This window comes from Heterocephalus glaber, unplaced genomic scaffold, assembly GCF_053883595.1.
Source record: "Heterocephalus glaber isolate CG9 unplaced genomic scaffold, H.glaber_assembly_v1.0 deba00001687, whole genome shotgun sequence".
NCBI lineage: Eukaryota > Metazoa > Chordata > Mammalia > Rodentia > Bathyergidae > Heterocephalus > Heterocephalus glaber.
Genome location: NW_028258412.1, coordinates 7085790 through 7105413, shown reverse-complemented (window position 1 = coordinate 7105413; position 19624 = coordinate 7085790). Strand labels below are relative to the sequence as shown.

General features: G+C 43.1%; 1 protein-coding gene across 4 annotated transcripts in view; it reads right to left on the bottom strand.

The window, feature by feature from the left end:
* Osbp2 (oxysterol binding protein 2) overlaps positions 1-16742 on the bottom strand; it is a 253877-nt gene extending 237135 nt beyond the window's left edge. For 2 of the 4 annotated variants that reach the window (XM_087198229.1, XM_087198231.1), the window contains exon 1: positions 16081-16742. In XM_087198229.1, coding sequence (XP_087054355.1) covers positions 16081-16700 — 620 coding nt within the window. In that variant the 5' untranslated portion in view covers positions 16701-16742. The remainder of the gene's footprint in view (positions 1-16080) is intronic. The other 2 variants (XM_013071666.3, XM_087198236.1) reach the window with 2 other exon arrangements.
* Positions 16743-19624: the final 2882 nt, after the last annotated feature.

The following is a 19624-nucleotide window of genomic DNA, read 5'->3' as shown; positions in this document are numbered from 1 at the left end:
TCAACTAAACAAAAAAAAATCAACAAAGAAATATCAGAGCTGAACAAATTGACTTAGTAGATATCTAGAGTGTTCCACCCAACAAAAACAGAATACACATTCTTCTCAGCAGCACACGGGACTTTCTCCAAAATAGATCACATACTAGCTCATAGAACATGCTTAAGTAAATGCAAAGGAACTGAAATTATCCTATGCATATTATCAGATCATAGTGCAATGAAATTCGAAATCGATGGCAAAAGAAACCACAAAAACTCCTAGAATATATGGAAATTAAATAACACCCTCCTAAACAACCAATGGATCATAGATAAAATTAAAGAAGAAATTAGACAGTTTCTACAATTAAACAATAATGCCAATATGACATACCATAACTTATAGGACACAATGAAAGCAGTCCTACAAGAAAAATTTATAGTGATGAATTCCCAAATCAGAAAAACAGAGTGAGCTCAAATAAATAATCTAATGTTGAAGCTCAAGGTTCTAGAAAAAGAAGAGTAAGCTAAACCCAAAGCACATATGAGGAAGAAAATTATAAAGATCAGAGCAGGAATTAATACAATTGAGACTAAGAAAACAAAACAAAGAATCAATGAATTGAAGAGTTGGTTCTTTGAAAGATTAAACAAAATTGACAAACTCTTAGCCAACCTTATCAAAAAAATGAAAAGACCCAAATCCAAGCAATTAGGGATGAAAAGGGCAAAATCACATCAGATCCTGCAGAAATCCAGATCACCAATATCTACTCTGAGAATCTGTACCCTAATGAGATGAAAAACTAAAATAAATAAATAAATAAAATAAATTTTAAAAGATGGAAAATCTCAGAAGAAATCAGATTACTAGATACATATAAATTATCAAAGCTGAATCAAGAAGATATAAACATTCTAAGTAATCCAATATTAGTCAGTGAAATTAAAGAAGTAATTAAAAAAAAAAACTACCAACAAAGAAAATCCCAGGTCCTAACGGATTCACTGCCGAATTCTACAAGAACTTTAGAGAACACCTAATGCTGCTACTCCTCAAACTCTTCAATGAAATTGAAAGGGAAGCAATACTACCAAGCTCATTCCTGGAAACAAGCATTACCCTGATACTAAAATCAGAAAAGGATTCAACCAAAAAAGAGACCTACAGGCCAGTCTCTGTAATAAACATAGGTCTTCATCTCAATCCGATAAAAGCCATCTATGACAAACCAATAGCTAACATCATACTAAATGGTGAAAAACTCAAAGATTTCACTCTAATCAGGAACAAGGATGCCCACTATCACCACTCCTGTTCAATATAGTTCTGGAAACATTACCCAAGAGAAAGAAATGCAAGCAATATGGATAAGACCGGAAGTTAAATTATCATTATTTGCTGATGAGATGATACTCTACATAGAAGACCCCAAAACTCCACCAAAAGACTCCTAGATTTAATAACCAAATTCAGCAGGGTAGCAGGATACAAAGTCAACATTCAAAAATCAACAGCATTCCTGAACACAAATAACAAACTCACTGAGAGAGAAATCAGGAAAACAACCCATTTCACAATAGCATCCAAAAAAAAAAAAAACACCTAGGAATCAATCTACAAAGGAAGTAAGACCTTTACATGGAAAATTACAGTACTCTGAAAAAGAGATGGAAGAGAATACCAGAAAATGGAAAGATATCCTTTGTTCTTGGATAGGCAGAATGAATACAGTGAAAATGGCCATACTTACAAAACTGTTATACAGATTTAATGCAATCCCAATCATAATACCAATAGCAGGGGGTAGGGATTTAGCTCAGTGGTTCTGCCACCTGCCTCGCAAGCACAAGGTCCCAAGTTTGATCCCTGTTACGCCCCTCCACAAAAAAAAATACCAATCGCATACTGCACAGAACTAGAGAAAACAATCCTAAATTCATATGGAAGGCCAGGGATTTAGCCAGGATCTGCCTTGGAAGTGCAAGGTCCCGAGTTTGATCCCCGGTACCAAAAAAAAAAAAAAAATTCATATGGAACCAGAAGAGACCTAGAATACTAAAGGCAATTCTGGGCAAAAAGGGCAAGGCAGGAGGCATGAAAATCCCTGACTTGAAATTATACCACAAAGCTACTGTGATAAAGTCAAATGGTACTGGCAAAAAAAAAAAAAAAAAAAAAAAAACTAAACCAGACCCAAAGATCAATGGAACAGATTAGAAGATGCAGAAACAACTCCAAACATACTCAGCCACCTTATCTTTGACAAACGACCCAAATACCTTCACTGGAAGACAGATAGCCTCTCTAATAATTGGTAGCAGAAAAAACGGCTTTCCATATGCCAAAGATTAAAACAAGACCCATATCTTTCACTATGCTCTAAACCCAAATCAAAATGGGTCAAAGATCTAAATTTTAAAACAGAAACACTTCATCTACTGGAAGACAGAATAGGTAGAACTCTTGAAGACATTGGTATAGACAAAGACTGTATGAACAAAACCCCAATTACACAGAAAATATCACAAAGAATCAACAACTGGGATCTTATCTTATTAAAAAGCTTTTGCTCAGCAAAAGAAACCAAGTAAAAAGACAACCCATAGTACAGGAAAAAAATTTTTCCAGCTGTTCTTCAGACAAAGGACTATATATATAAAATATCTAGTATATATATAGAACTAAAAAAATCAGACCCTTCCCCCAAATTTAAAGACCCAATCCAAAAACGGGCATCTGAAATGAGTAGACATTTCTCAGATGAAGAAGTAGAAATGACAAGTAAATACATGAAAAAATGTTCAATATCACTGCTCATAATGCAAAATGCATTTGCAGAAATGTAAATTAAAACAATACTGAGATTCCATCTCACCCCAGAAAGAATGGCTATCATCAAGAAATCAACCAATAACAAATGCTAATGAGACTGTGGGGAAAAGGAACTTTTCTCCATCGCTGGTGGGAGTGTAAATTGGTACAACCATTGTGGAGGTCAGTATAGGGATTCCTCCAAAAGCTAGAACTAGAGGTTCCATTTGATCCAGCTAGTCCCCTTCTAGATATAATAGATAAATCTTGGAAATAGCCAATATGCCCATCAAAAGATGAATGGAGGGGGAAAAAAGTGGTATTTACATTCAATGGAGTACTAATCTCCCATAAAGAAGGATAAATTTGAATCATTTATAGGAGAATTGATGCACCTCAAGACCATAATCATAAGTCAAATAAATTAGACACACAAGTTTAAATACTGCATTGTTTTTCTTGTGTAAGAAACCCAAAGAGTAAATGAAAAGCATAATAGAGGATAGATATTGGGAAGCAGGTAGAACATGCTCAAATGGGACGGGAAACAAGGGAGGGGGTAGAGGAAAGGAAAGGAAGGAAAAAGAAATGAAAAGAGAATGGAAGGAAAAAATGGAAACAAAGCTTATATAAATGGGAAAGGGAAGAACAATTGAAGGGAGAGGAGGGGAATGGGGAAAAAAGAATCGAAATGTGCTATGTACAGGTACAAATTCCCTATGATGAATGTGACCAATATGCATGACAAATATGTACTAATAACAAAAATAAAGTTTTTTAAAAATCGAAAAAGTCTTCCTTCTAATAAATGAGGATGAAGTGGTACAAGTAGACTAAGAGTGACCATTAACAACTGTTAAGATCACAAAAAGAGAAGCTACCAGTACATTATGAGTTCCTGATAGAACACATCACCACCTGATCAAGTCTCTAGATCCATTAAAGAATTACACAATTAAAGAATTACACAAGACAGAGGAACATGTTAAATGACACAAGTAGAACCCAATTAGCAAAATCCAAACTGTGGGAAATTCTCTGGGTAGACCTTACTTGGACCCTATTACAAATGTATCCAAAAAACCCAATTATGACATTTGAGATTTTTGAACCATTAACTGATTGGATACTTTATGATAATAAAAAATTCGTGTTAATTTGTGTTAGTTGTAACAATGGTATTGTGGATGTTTTGTAAAATCCTATCCTTCAGAAATATACAACGAAACATTTATAGGTGAAATATACTTTGGAGTCACTTCAAAATGATATGAGAGGGGAACTGAGATAAGATTGGCTTTGAAGTTAGTAATTGTTGAAAATAGGTAACATGCACATGGTAGGGGACATTGCTGTTTACTCTTATATAGTTTAAATTCTTCATAACAAGCTTTTTGTTATTGTTTGTTTTTAAGTTTCATTCCATTTTTCTTGTATAAAAACCCTATGTTGTAGCTATAGCTGGAGCCTGAGTCCTCTGCATAGAGACTCTGGTGTGGATTTTCACAAGATGGTCAGTGAATTACTGGTAGGGAGACTTAGTGAACAGTGGTCTCTTTTCAGAGGCCAGGGTAAGGTAGCTATATACCTTGGAAATGGTATCAAGGATGACCTTGGCAAAGTTGTCCAGAGTGGCAGTGCAGCCCCTGGCAGAGGTGCAGCAGTCACCCATACCGCCATCATCGGGAGGTTCTTGGACATGGGGCTGAGATGATGCCTCCAGGGGCAGGGATGAGATGCACTAACACAGAGGTATAGTGACCTGTTGCCTTGCAAGGGACAGTGTGAGGCTGGCCAATCTTGTTCTCTAGGAGCCTTTCCATGCAGTGGCTCAGGTGGCAGTGGCTACTCCTTGGAGCACATAACATCCAGATCAATGTGGCTATTGCAGCCGCTGATGGCAACAATGGCTTGAATCTGGTCCCCTGCCCAGCACAAATCTGCTTCTATACCAGCATAATCTTTAAAACCTCATCCTTGAGGGATGCCCCAGGAAGAAGTCAATAATCTCAGACTCCTTACTGGGCAGAAAGAAAACACAGACCTCCTCCATGGCCTTGATCTTCATGTCCTTGACCAGCAGGCCAGCCTAGTGGTGAGGATCCGCTCTTTCTCTCCCCTTGCCTCAGTGATCCCCTTGGCCTTGGCCCCAGCCCTATCACAGACCACTGCTGAAGCTTCTGTGAAAGCCACTGCAGCCTCTCATACCTGAGTCCCTAAGGGCCTTCCAGCGCTCCCACTGCCCCCAAATCATCCACCATTTGGTGTTTTCCAAAGAAGCTAGCATGCATTTTTTGTGAGAGAGCCTTGCTTTGCAGTTCAGGCTTGACTTGAACTGACTGCGTAGCACAGGCTGGCCTCAAACTCACACAATCCTGCTGCTTCAGCCTCCTAAGTGAGGGGATTACAGGTGTGTGCCACTACACCTGGCATTTTAAATATAATTTAATACAACTATCTCCCAATATCTTTGTGTATCTTTGGCTCATGTTAAGCTTAAGAAAAAGGGCTAAGGGGCCGGGGATTTAACTCAGTGGTTTCGCCGTCTGCTGCGCAAGTGCGAGGACCCAAGTTCGATCCCCGATACCAATAAAAAAAAAAAGGGCTAAGGGCTGGGGATTTAGCTCAGTGGTGCCGCCACCTGCCTCACAAGTGCAAGGTCCCGAGTTTGATCCCTTGTACCAAAAAACAAAAAGAAAGAAAAGGGGCTAAAAAGCTGGGCCATGTTTAGCCCCTGTGGCTACTCCTTTCTCCCAGCAATTTGGTGACTCTCCCTGAGCTATGGTCCAAGCTTTTGGGTCTTTATAGCATGAAAAAGATATTACAAAATGAGTTTTCTTTTTTCTTTCTTTTTCGTTTGGTTTCATGGTGGGTGATGCTTGGGATTGAATCTAGCTAGGGCTTCACTCATGCTAACCATGCACTCTACCACAGAGCTACATCTCTAGCCCACAAAATGTTTTCTATAAAAAGACTTCTCTGAAATTTGAGAGTCTACTAAATACAAGGCACTATGCCAAGCATCCTAGAGGACAGTACATTTAAAAGACACCCTGCTCTGGTGAGGAAAAGGGAAGTAAGTTAGTCTAATGGAGGGAGATGGACCAACAACTATCTAACAGGGGTGCATGGCCAAATGTCATAATCTACAAAAGGCAGCCAGAGAAAGGAGGATTCCTCCAGCTCTTTGCTAGGGAACCCGGGCATGTTCATGTTGAAATAACCCTGAAATTAAAATTGTCTACCTGGGATCTCATCTTGCATTGAGGAGTCCTCCTGGCAGAGGAGATGGCCAGTGTGAAGATGATAAAGGGAGAATAACAGGCACGTGGTTTGAGAAGGAGGAGTAAAACAAGCCAGGTCAAAGAAGAATCAAAGTAAGGGGAAGGACAGAAACAGATGAAAGGGAGGTAGACCAGGCTTAGAAGAGCTGAAAATCTGCCTGGGGTCAGGACTGCATCTGGTAAGGCCAGAGAGGCCACCCACAACTATATTACAGCAGCACCCAATACTGCTTCAAAGGACAACACAATCTGCCAGTTTCTCATAGAAGCTCTGCAATGCCATCTGCCCTCTTCTTGGTTTCAGGCAAGGGCCCAGCACTGCAGATCAAATGGTGTGAGTCAAGATTGTTAAATTAGTCTTAAATGTGCAGAGCTGTGGCTGAGCACAGGACGAGGTGCCAGAAGGAGCCAAGCACCACTAAGTGATCAGAACTCATAGACCTCTTAAAAACGGAAACAGACACTGGAAACCATCACACATAAAAGAAAAAAGCATGTAGCACCCAGCATGATTCCAAAACTCAACAACAGTTTTTACTCCAGGGTATGGTCACGAAAGGTGCCTCTTAAAGCCACATCTCTGTGTGGTGACACCTGGTACATGACTCAGCACACATTAAGTTGCCAATTTCAATTTTGTTCAGGGGTGTTTCTTACCATCTCCTCCTCCCCACATGTCAGTATCTGACATAGCTGTGCAGGAAACAGGCCTATTTCCTCTGCTATGCTTTCCCCTTGGGATGAACAGAAATTGACCTTGTTCTAAGGAATTTCACACTCTTTGCACTGTCCTTCTTTTGCACTTCTGGCTTAGTTTGCCAACTATATCCCAGAACACCACAGGAGGAATGAAAGCCACATGCTTGAATACCCAACTCCCTGGGAGTCCTCCAAGGCATTTGGCCTAAATCTGATGGCCAGAATACATCCAGACTTCTCTCCTCCTTCACCCTGGTGGTTTGATCATGGTATGCAGGGCTTCCAGGGCACCACTCTGCCTTGATGTTGTTGGAAGTGCAGGAGACCAATAAACAACACAGCCAAGTTTAGTGCATGTTTACTGTCACAAAAAAATTCCAAACTGAGCCGGGGATTCAGCTCAGTGGTGCCACTGCCTGCCTCGTAAGTGCAAGGTCCTTAGTTCAATCCCTGGTACCAAAAAAAAAATCCAAACTATTTAGGAGGCCCTAATCAAGGATCAACAGATCCTCCCCTCTTTCCATGGAAGTTACAAGATTCAGTAGCAGATGCATGCCTGTGATCCCACAGACCTCAGTAGCAGGTACATCCTTGTAATCCCAGGCTGAGGCAAGAAGATCCCACGTTTGAGCTCAATACAGTATAGGCAATTTGGTTAACAAGACCCTGTCTCAAAATTCAAGAAGGGAGAAGGGGGTGGCTCAGTATGAAAGCCTAGGTTCAATCGCCAGTACCACAAAAAAGTTCATTCACATAGTAAGCCTAAGACTGCTTATCCTTTGAAAAGCCTGCTTCCAAGGTTGGGCCTTGACTAGCATCTGGACCTCTGGGCTTCCAGAAGGTACCCACTATTTCCTAACTGATAAGGTGACTCACTGTGCCTAAGCTGCTTACACAACAATGTGATATATGGTGACTATCTGCTTTCTCTTCTAGGAATCTGGTATTTAGGTACATACTGAGCAGAAAGCACCCCTGTATTCAGCCCCCAGAAAACTCCCTGGGCTCTGAGTCTCCAAAGAGCCTCCCTGGTCAGCAGTGTGTCACATAACAACCTATTGCTGCAGGAATTAAGTGTGCTTTGTATAACACCACCAGAAGATCCCTGGAAGCTTGCATCTTATTTTCCCTGAATTTGCCTCATGCTCCTTTTCTCTTTCTTTGGTACTGTACTTTGCTTGCAGTCTTTTTTTGTAATAAAGCATAGCCATGAGTACAACTACTGTGTATGCTAAGTTTTATGAGTTCTCCTAGGAATTCATCAAACCTGGGATTAGTCTTGGACCCAAGACGCCAGTGAGGATGGGAAGTAAGTAGACACCTTTGCATGGCTGGTCAGAAAACTGAGTCCTGATGCTGTCCATGAGCTTCTACTTCTCCCACATATCAGGATGGCAAGGCCAGCACACCCACACTGAAACTGTGAACTGGAAATCACTCTGACATCTGCACAGTACCCCACAGATGGAAAGTCCTGTTATCTAATTGGATCTAACAGTTTAAGGTAGAGGCTTCATCTCTGATCCATAGTCTGCTTCCCACATATAACACATGCAAGGCAATCAACAGATGTATAGGAAGCTAATTTAAAATGCTCTAAGGCCGGGCATAGTGGTGCATGCATATAATCACAGCACTCTGGGAGGCTGAGGTAGGAAGATCGCAAATTGGAGCCCAGCCTGGGCAATTCAATGACTTAGCAAGACTCTACCTCAAAATTTAAAAATTAAAATTAAAAAGGGCTGGGGATGCAGGTCAGTGCAAAAGCTCTAGGTTAATCCCCAGTAACCTCCTCCCAAAAGAGGAATTCTGATATTATTTTTAAAAAGCTTTAGCAAAGCTTAATTATTGCTATTCTTTAGCCACTGCCAACTTTACAAAGTGGCATATTGTCCTAGGTAGATACAGAACACATGTACAAACATGATTCTATGGAAATACAAACAGGACCTCAGAAATAAGGTATTGGATGGTCAGGGGTAATGACACATGCCTGTAATGTCAGTATTTAGGAGGCTGAGGCAAGAGGATCTCTGTGAGTTCAAGGCCAGCTGGGCTACATAGTGAGTTCAAAGCCAGCCTAGACTACATAGCAAGATCCTGTCTCCAAAAATAAATAAATAAATAAATAAATAAATAAATAAATAAATAATATATTGATTTATTGAGTACCTTACTGCAACACATTTAATATCTATACTTCTTAACTGTCACCTTTCTGGCACTCCTGGCTTAAGCCTGCAACCTCCAATTTATCTTCCCGATCTTATTTCAGGAGACAAATTTTTGAAACTGAAGACAAATGAAGAAAAATCAAATTTTGACACGAACACACTTGACTTTCTGAAATCCCATAAACTCACAGGCAATTCTTATTCACTCACTCACCCATTCACAGACTAACCAAACTACAGAGCACATTTCAGTGGCAAAGCACCATGCTAGGCTCTATTTGAAATACAAAGATGTTGATGATGGCTGAGGTGTCCTCTTGGCACAAAGTTTTCTGCACTGATGCCCACAGGCATACACTGTAAACTCCCAGAGGAGGAGGACCCAATCCTTGAAGCAATCAGGGGCTACTATGGGTATTTCAAATAGGAGGAATTCAATGCAGGGATCCACTTACACAGGAGACAGAACAGTCTGGAGAAACTCACATGAACCCAGAGCCATAAAGGTAGAGAGCCAGCACCACAGCAGAAATGCACTGTACAGGGCAGCATTTAATAACTGTGATACCAGGTAAGCAAAAGGCAGACTGGCACCATTCTATGGCAGCATGGATGAAGAGGAGAAACTAAAGGAAAGAGATAGGAAGGATTGGAAACTCCATCAGATGTGGGATGCAGGAGGGAGGGAACAGCAAATATGACTCAGAGGATTTCAGCTATTCATAGAAAGAGGAAAGTTAGGAGGAGATGCAAGTTTTGTAGGGAAAATGACAATTCACGTCCCCAGAACTTGCTAAGAATGGCTGGCATACACTGTGCTCCAAGATATGCTGTTGGTCCATTTGTTACCTCTTTGAAACACCTGTGTTATATGTTAAGCAAATATACTTCAAATACATCCACATTAGCAACTCATGAATTCCTTTTCAGCCTAACAATCTTGTAGTATGAAATATTAAATGATATTTCAAATTAAAGCCAAACCCAATAAAATAAGGCCACCTCCTAGAATGCCCAACCTGTTTGTAGGACACCAATGACTTAACATGCAGACCTGCTTGCTCAATTTTACACTTTGGGGGACACACTTTGCAATGGATGACCTTCTCCTTCTCCATCCTTTCTTCCTTCCAGTATTACTGAAATTGACATTGAAAACACCACAGTATTTCTTGGTGCTCAATTTCCACAAGAGCTGGCTTTTGGAGCTGAGCTCACTGGAGGAATGAGCACACAATCCACGTAGAGACAAAGATATCTTGATGTGCCATCTCTGTTACTGGCCCCCACCCAAAAATGGACCCACATCAACAAATATTCAAGAAATACTGTGGAAAAGACCATCCATTGCAAAGTATTCCCCAAGAACATGAAACTGAGGAAGCATGTCTGCAGGTTAACCCACTGATGTCCTGCATACAGACTGGGAGCCCTAGCAGGTGGTATTCCTCAGCCAAAGGATTTTAAAATTTACTTCCATTTGACCATAGCCTTACATACCTAGACTAATTTCTTTGAGACCTTCCTTGCTGACTGGCTGAGGCATTCCTAAGCATAGATCAGTCTGAACAATAAATAAATTACAATAAATACTGCTGTTTGAAATCATCTTGCAATCCTAGCACTCAAGAGGCTGAGGTAGGAAGATCACTGTGAGTTCAAGGCCAGCCTGGACTACATAGTAAGATCTTGTCTCGAAAGGCAGACAGACAGACAGAGAGAGAAAGGGAGAAAGAGAGAAAGAACAGAGAGAGAGAGGGATCTCCTGGGAATGTCATTTATAATGTTGCCAAATGTACTAGTATAAAAGGCAGAAATTTGCCTAACCTAATCAATTTTTTTGTCAGTGTGGATAAAGATGGTATTCAGAATACTTGTTTTTTCCTGTTATTGGGGATTAAACCCAAGAAGCACTGAGCTACATCTCAGTCTTTATTTTTTTTGTTTGTTTTGTTTTTTTGGTACTGGGGATCAAACTCGGGTCTTTGCACTTGCAAGGCAGGCGATGGAACCACTGAACTAAATCCCCAGCCCACAGTCTTGATTTTTTTTTGAGACAGGATTTCACTAAGTAGTCTAAGGGGGCCTCAAATTTGCAATCCTCAAAAAAAATTGCAATCCTCCTGACTCAGCCTCCTGAATAGCTGAGATTTCAATCCATTAGGACTTGCCAAAGCCAATACCTATGAAAATTTGGTATCATTTATGAATTTTTCCCTAATTTTATGTAATTACATATCCCTTGTGTGACAAGAACTAGGTATGAAATATTTAAAATGGGAACTAACAATCAAAATAATGGAATCCAAAACTATATTCTGTTAGTATCTGAATAGACATAATTAAGAGTGCCAAGCAATGGAATAAAAACCTCATCTTCTTATTTACATTTCTAGCACATTATTGGAAAGGAGTAAAAATCTGCTGATGACTACCCACAGATTCCAGAAATACTTTTTACATGCAGTAATATTTACAAGGAGCATTTTTTTGGGATAATATAAATGTTACTAAGTTCATCTGTTGGCACTATGCACTATCTCCCTTAGGAAAAGGTTAAGCAATCAAATGAGCTTTTCAAATAAAATCCAGGGCAAATGACCTGAAGAAGCCATGCCTAAAACAAAAATCCTTACCTAAACTCCTACTGTTTTTCTATTAAAGTAAAAATAATGGGGATTGAAATGCAGGTCAAGACTGCAAAGAGCCAACTACTGTGGCACATGCCTGTATTCCCAGCACTTGGGAGGTTGAGGCAGGTGGATTGCTGTGAATTCAGGGCCAGCCTGGGCTACATCGTGAGTTCAAGGCCAGCCTGAACTACACAGTACACCTATTAGATTGGCAAAATCAATCCTGATTATACCAAGTGTTGCACAGGCTATAAATACACTGAATCTCTTATTCACTGCTGGTAGGAGTAAAAATTGTTCTAATGCTTCAGAAGACAATTTAGCATTATGTAAGGTGAACATTTTCTCCAAATCAGTGATTTCACCCAAAAAGAAGTCCTACATGTACGTAAGAATTTCCATAATGAGCCAGCAACAGGAACATGCATAAATAAAAAGGACTACACTCAAGCTAGACTTTACACAACAGTCAAAATAAGTCCGTGAGAGCTGGTATGTAGCTCAGTGGTAAAGCAAAAAAGCCCTGGGTTTAATCCTCAGCACCATAAAAAAAAAAAACAACATGAAAACTCGGATGGATGAATGGATGGATGGAGACTGGCTGACCTTTTTTATAAAGTAAAAAAAAGGCTTAGATTTTTATAATGGGCTTTTAAAATTACATGTTGATGGGATCAAACTAAATAAAAACGAAAGAATGGAGAGGGTGACTAAGATTTGAGATGCTGGTTATCCTGGAGCAAAGAAACCAGATAAGCCAGGCATGGTGGAGCATACCTGTAATCCCATGCATTCGGGAGACTGAAGCAGGGGGATCGCCACAAGTTCAAGTTCAGCCTTGGCTACATAGTCAGTTCAAAGCCAGCCTGAACTACAAAATGAGACTCTATCTCAACAAAACAAAACAAAACAAGCCAGATAATAATTCTGGGATGGATGGCAGGGGGCCCAAGAAATAGGTGCCTACATTTTCTCCAAACACCACGTTTCATGTTAAAATTGTTTTTAAAATTGAGAATGGTCTTTCCAAAAGAGAAGGTAACTAGAGAAACATCTGATTCCATCAGCCATACTTACCAACCGGTTAACCTGATTCTACCACTCCCTACAGAAAAGAGACTGTGAATTGAAAATGCTTTCACTCTGTTTTCAGCTCATAATCACCCAAACCTTGCCTCTCTCCAAGGCATACACCCTTGGAGAACTACTGAGAGTTGGGCATGTGGGGAGAGGAGAGTAGATAACACACCAAGCCATCAGTAAGGCACCGTGCTGCTGTCAGGGTGACAGGGAGGATGCTTGGTCCTTGATCTTGGCTAGTATGAGGAGGGACTCAGATCAGAAGTGGGGACAAGACAGTGCAGCAAATGTCTGAATTGCTGAGAGGCAGATGGAGGAGACCAAAACGTTCTTAGAAGGCAGAGCTTGGGGTCCAGAGAAGTTGCCATTCCAGCTCCACTTCAAAAAGGCCTTTCCTGCAGGCAGACTTACTCATCCCTAGTGGCATCCAGACACGTGGCTTGAAAGCTGGATGCCTCTGGGTGAGCCACTTAAGTTCATTCATTCAGCCTGTTTCCTAGCCAGTTTTAAATGGAACTAAACAAAAACATGAGGCTGCATAAATATAAGGAATCATTCATTCCACCAGGTGAGTCAAGCAACAACTGTGTCCACCTTGGAATCTGGAAGTATCCAAAAATGAAACTTCTGAGCTGGCTGTACAAGCACTCAAGCATGCACGCACACACACACACACACACACGCACACACGCACACGCACACATACACACACACACACACACACACATTACCACTCCCTCCTGCCCCTCAAACTAGGATTTGCCTCCACAACCTCATCAGCAACCAGAAAGAAATTTTACTAATTACCTGAAGAATCTGTAAATTTCAGGTTTCCTTCAAAGAACAACCATCAACAAGGGGTGACCACAATATACAATGAATGTTTAAATTTTTTAAAATGTATTATAGTAAAAGACACGTTGCCATTAACCCCCTCTCAAAATACTTCCCCTTGCTTCAAACACTCTTATCCCACTGTTCTTACAACTCTCTAAAGCAGTTCTGGAAGTCTCTCTCCTGAATCCCTTCACAAGGTATGATCAAAAATATGGTGAATGCTGCTGCCAAGTGCCATCCAATGGAAAAGCATGTTTGTAAAAAACATTATAGTGTGAGCTCATCCACCTTATTCATCAGATCTGGCACCATGCAACTTCTGGCTCCTCCCCAAAGTCAAAGTGATCATGAAAGATAAAAGTTTTGAATCACTGGGGCCGGGGATTTAGCTCAGTGGTTCCGCCGCTTGCCTGGCAAGCACAAGGTTCAGAGTTCAATCCCTGGTACCAAAAAAGAAAAGAAAAAAACAAGTTTTGAATCACTTTAGGACACCAATGCAGCCACAAGAGCTCAACCAAAGACACAGGAGAAAGGACTCCCAGAACTACTTCAGAAAGTGGCAAGAACAATAAGATAAATGTGTTCGAAGTAAGGGGAAGTATTTCGAGGGGACTTAATGACAATGTGTCTTTTACTGTAATAAAAATTTTTTTTTTGTTTTTTTTTTGAGTCAGGGTCTCCCTTTGTAGCTCAGGCTGGCCCTGAACTCACTATGTAGCCCAGGCTGGCCTCAAACTTTCAGGTATCCTCCTGCCTCAGCCTCCCGAGTGCTAGGATTACAGGCATGTGCCACCACGCCTGGCTTGTAATACAATTTTTAAACTTAAATGTTCACCATATTTTTCTATCACACATAGTTGAAGAAAAAAAGACTGGACATCTTTGCTATTCCAATCAAAACAAACAAAAAAGCATGAGGTCAGGTTTTATTTCCACTAGAATTGGGCATTCCTGCCACTGTAGGACTCTATAGTCATAAACACTGCCTTGACGGCTACCATTTAGGACCATCTGGCAAATACAGATAACACAGAAATGCTGAGCATAAGGCTGAGTGGGCATTAGGACATAGCTAGGACAGATCTACAGACTTGAATACTCAGCTTCACATTTGCAGGGACAACTTTATTGAAAATGACATTGAAAACATAGTATTTCTTGATACCCAATCTCCACAAGAGCTGGCTTCTGAGAGTTGAATTCACTCAGCCCAGTGTAGTGGCACACACCTGTAATCCCAGCATTCAGAAGGCTGAGGCAGGTGGGATTGCCATGAGTGTGAGACCAGCCTGGACTACATAGAGAGTTCAAGGACAGCCCAAACCACATACCTACATCCTGTCTTAAGAAAAAAAAAAAAAACCCAGTTTCCAGCTGGATGTGGTGGCACAGACCTATAATCCCAGCACTCTGGGAGGCTGAGGCAGTGTGACTGCAAATTTGAGCCCAGCCTAGACAACTCAGCAAGACTTAAAAGAAAACAAAAAAAGATCTGGGAATTTAGCTCAGTGCAAAGGCCCCGGGCTCATTTTGAAGGAAGGAAGGAAGGAAAGAAAAGAAAGAAAGAAAGAGGAACCAAGTAAACTCTCAGACCCTCCCTTGGCCCAAGAAAAGAGAAACTCATTCATTTTATTCCAACAAGCACTTCAGGGAATTCTAATACATGCTCAAGTTTGAGAACCACTGGTTGAGAGTCATATAAGATCAAAAAGCTTAAACTGGGCCAGGGATGTAGCTGAGCAGCACAGCACCTGCCTGGCAAGTTCAAGGTCCTGAGTTTGATCCCTGGTAGCAAAAAAAAAAAAAAAAAGTTTAAACCAACCATCCCCTGGAAAGATACCCAGGGGACAGCAGCAAGAAAGGGAAAGAAGCCTTCTGGAACTCCCCCCTTTCAACCAGTTTCAGTGGGGAGATACTGGGAGCTATGTCACCACTGGACTGCAATTCTCAATCCCATGCTGCTTCTGGAATGAGAAGGGAGACAACAGAACACTTTCTGCCTCTCCACAAATTCTAAAATTAGTTCCTGAAAGGAAAAACTGTGTTCGATATTCCTGTCACTTGGCTACGCCCAGCCCAGGGCCTGGCAACCAGCATGCACGGGGAAATGTGGGGAAGAAACTGGAGTAACTGCCTCACGAGGAACCCAGCAGCCCTCCCCACGAGCGGGGCCCCAGCACAGGGCAAGGCAACCATTTCCCTCAATCGTTAACACAATGATCTCAGCTCCTGAACCAGAACGGGCAAAGGACTTTCTTTGGGGGTTTCACAGGGTGCAGTGCTACCAAGTCCAGAGGAGGACTAAGGCCCCAGGTCGTTCCCTTACTCCACCTCTGCACTCACCCTTAAACCCAGGCTCGCCAGAGGTCATGTCTACAGGTCATGTCCACTCTTGCCAATGATCAGGGCGCCTGATTAGCAGGTGGCCAGAGACATTATTTCTCTGGAAAACATGCTCCCAAACATCCCTAGGCTAGTGGCACTGTCCTCCAACCCTGGAGGCCCTCTATCACCATCACCACCCTCCAACCTTGGATGTCCCTCCAAGGATGTCCCTCCCGGGCACTTCCTTACCTGTAGTAGGACAGCAGACCATTACCGAGCACGAACCAGCGGCGTTGGTAGCCCTTCAGGTAGTTGGTCCACTTGAGAAGCCAGCCCTTGTAGCTGTCCAGAGGGAAGGAGACCATTGTGTCACTGGAGATCGAGCTATTCCCAGACACTGGAACCCCAAGAGGCGTCTTCGCCTGTCCTGGTCGCAGAAGAGACAGAGGCTTTGGCACCGACCCGAACTCAGGTTTGAGCGAGGACTCCCTCTCCACTGCGGACCCTAGCGGGGCCAGGTGTTCTGCTAAGTCCCTGCTGAACGACCCAGGCCCTGCACCTGGGCCCAACTCTGACCTCGGCCCCAACCCCAGGAGTTCCGTTTCCTGCCCAGAGCCTGGCGGAGGCTCAGGCGACGTCTCCGACCCAGGCTCGGATCTCCGCACGCGTTCTGACAACGACTCCCTCTCCGGAGCCGGCACCAGCTGGGGCTGAGGCTTGGGCTCCAGCCCGCAGCCCGAAGTGGCAGCAGTCATGCCTGGAGTCGCCGTGTGGCACGACAAGCAGGGGACAACAGTAAACAGCGACGAGAGCCCTCGCGAGCGGCCGCCGCAGCCGCCGCTTCTACTCTGAGCGGCCGCTTTCCCCATAGAGCACGCGGACCAAAGCGCGTCCGAGCGGAGAGCTGGGCGGGGAGCAAGACGAGGAGGGCGGGGAGCGCAGCGGGGCTAGGCTGGGTGGAGCGGGCGGGGCCGTCACGTGCGCGCGGCAGGGAGGGGGCGCGCGCCCTCGCCCCGTAGTCCCTCCAACCCGCCCAGAGCCTTGGCTGTGATCCTGCCCTCCAGCTGCAGCTCAACTCCGACAGCAGGCTGTCCTTGGGTGTGACTTTAGGAAGGTGTGATGGAAACACCTGCGGGCCAAGAGGTTGAGGGGTGAGCGGCAACGCGGAAAGAACCACGCGCTTTGGGCCCTGCCTGCCGCCCAGAGGGTGCCAGGCGCTGGGAAACAATGATGAATGCGGAGTCCGCCGCTCCCAGAGCGGCTGTGTCCTCCGGGTGTGCCCTGCCCCTCGGCCCGAGTGGGTTCCCTCCCTGAAACCTAAGAAATGAGCAGGGGCAGCAGGGGTGGCATTCAAAAACCACCAAATGGGGTCGAGGATTTAGCTCAGTGGTTCTGCCGCCTGCACAAGGTCCCGAGTTCGATCCCGGGTACAAAAAACAAAACAAAACCCCACCAAATGTGCCTGAAGTACAGGGGCCCAGACGAATGATGCTAAAAGCTGAGGACGTTCCGTGCCTGCCCCCGGTTTTGTCATCCATTACCTGTTTTCTGTAGCAATGCCATGTACTCCTGGGCCACCTGACCTCTGGTTCATGCCAGGGCGCTTTGGTGCAAGTAGCAATATCCTTCATGTTCGTTAAATGCGTACAGGGTATTTTGTAAACCACATATTTTAGTACAAAGCATTCATTTATATGCGGTTCTTAAAGTTGGACCTCCTGGATATCCCTGGGCCGTAGTTGTGAAGGTTATCCAGTCTGTGCATTTTTCTAGAGAGAAGTTCCATAGTTTTCATAGGATTTCCAAAGGAGGCTGTGACCCCAGAAAGGTTAAACTACTAATTGTAAAGAATATCATCAGGGGAAGGTTTGATACTTAATAGAAATGATCAGAAATACAAGTTGAAAGGCTGTATATTGGGCTTCTACGCAGTCCCTTTCCGCTTAGACCTTCTCAGGCTCCTCTTGGCTCCCCCTCACATGCCTTATCCTCCCTTACCCACCTCCCCATTCCTGATCTTTGCTTCTGACAAGACCACCTGTGAGAGTCTGCCTTCTGCTTGAAGTGGTGGCCAGAATGGAGCAGACTGCAAGACCCTAGAACCAGGAGGTGAGACTTGCTGAGCAGTAGTCCCTGCTGCCTTTAATGGTGACTGAGACTCTTTCCCGGGTCACTTGTCCTTGAATGGTGATCATAGCTGCAATTTTGCCATGAGCTCTGGAGTGCAGATACCTACCCATCTTGGGCTATCCCATAAGTACAATGGTGGTCCTCAGATTTCAGAGGGCTGACCACACCCAGGAAAAGTGAATGATTTGGGGAAGAAGTGGGTTTTAGAACTGAGCTACTGAGAAATGGGGTGGTTTGCCTTTCACTTATAACCTTTGAATGATTTGAATGTTCTACTATGTGTATGTTTTGCCTATTCAAAAAGAACTGTTTAGGGCCGGGGGTGTAGCTCAGTGGCACAGTGCCTGCCTCGCAAGTGCAAGGTCCTGAGTTCAATACTGGGGGGGGAGGGGGGGGAAGAACTGTTTAAAATCAGCAGGGAGGCTGATTAGAATTCAGTTTTCCGTCTATATCTCCCTGAGATTCAGTAGGTCTGTGCTGGAATTCAGAAGCTAACTTTTTTTTTTTTTTTTTTGGTACTGGGGATTGAACTCTGGTCTTTGTGCTTGCACAGCAGGTGGCGAAATCACTGAGCTAAATCCCCAGCCAGAAGCTTACATTTTAATGACCCACCCAGGGGATTCTGATGTAGGTGGATCATGGGCCTTTTTTATGGAGTGGGGGTGGGTATCTGTAGATTGAACCCAAAACCTTTGCACTGAGCTACATCCTCAGCCTTTTAAAAAATTTTATATTTTGAGATAGGGCCTTGATAAGTTGGGAGGTTAGACTGAGCTGAACTTGTGATCCTCCTGCTGTAGCCTCTCAGAGTGCTTGGATTATAGGCATGCGCCCCATACCTGGCTCAGGGGTCACCTTTTGAGGCACAGTGACCTGAAGAGCAAATTTTGAGAGCTTTGAGAGTAGACGCATTAAGGAAATCCAGACTCCACCATTCTTTGGCTGTGGGTACTTCAGCCTCCCTAAGAACTTCCTCATGTTGATCTATATAATGAAGGTAGTACCTACTTCAGAGGTTGTAATAAAATCGCATATAAAGCACATTTGGCATAGTAGATGCTTAGTAAATATTCTTTAGGTTATTTAACTATGGAGTGATCTGTAAAATGTGTTGGTGAAATGAATTAATCAGAGGCTGGAGCAGGAGATGAGACCAAAGTTCACAAGCTTGGGAAGCAGCCACAATAGAAAAAGCTTGGTGCCTTCTGTGTATGTGTTAATACACAGCACTCCTCAAGGAGGGAAGGTGACTAATAAATGCTTAACAATATGTTTTGACTGCTGCAGTAAATCACCAAATGACAGGGCCTAAGACATTAGTTCTGCCAAAGTGGGTGAAGGAATCACAGAAGGGGCAAGGTTTCCACAAAGTAAGAGAGACAAGGAAGGCAGTCAGACAAAGAAATCAGCATCCACAAAGCCCCAAATGAGAGAACAGCTTGTCTGGGAAATGACAGACAGCTCAGCATATTTGGAAGAGCAAGACAGGTCATGGAACAGAGTTGGGGGATACCACACCATAAGGAATGCCCTTAATCCAACAGAAAATAGGGCTCCTGTGGATAATAAGATTTTTCACTTTTAAAAGTGCCAGATTCTCATGCTAAAGTAAAAAAGTAAATAAATAAAAGTGCCGGATCCAGCTGGGCATAGTGGTGCTCAC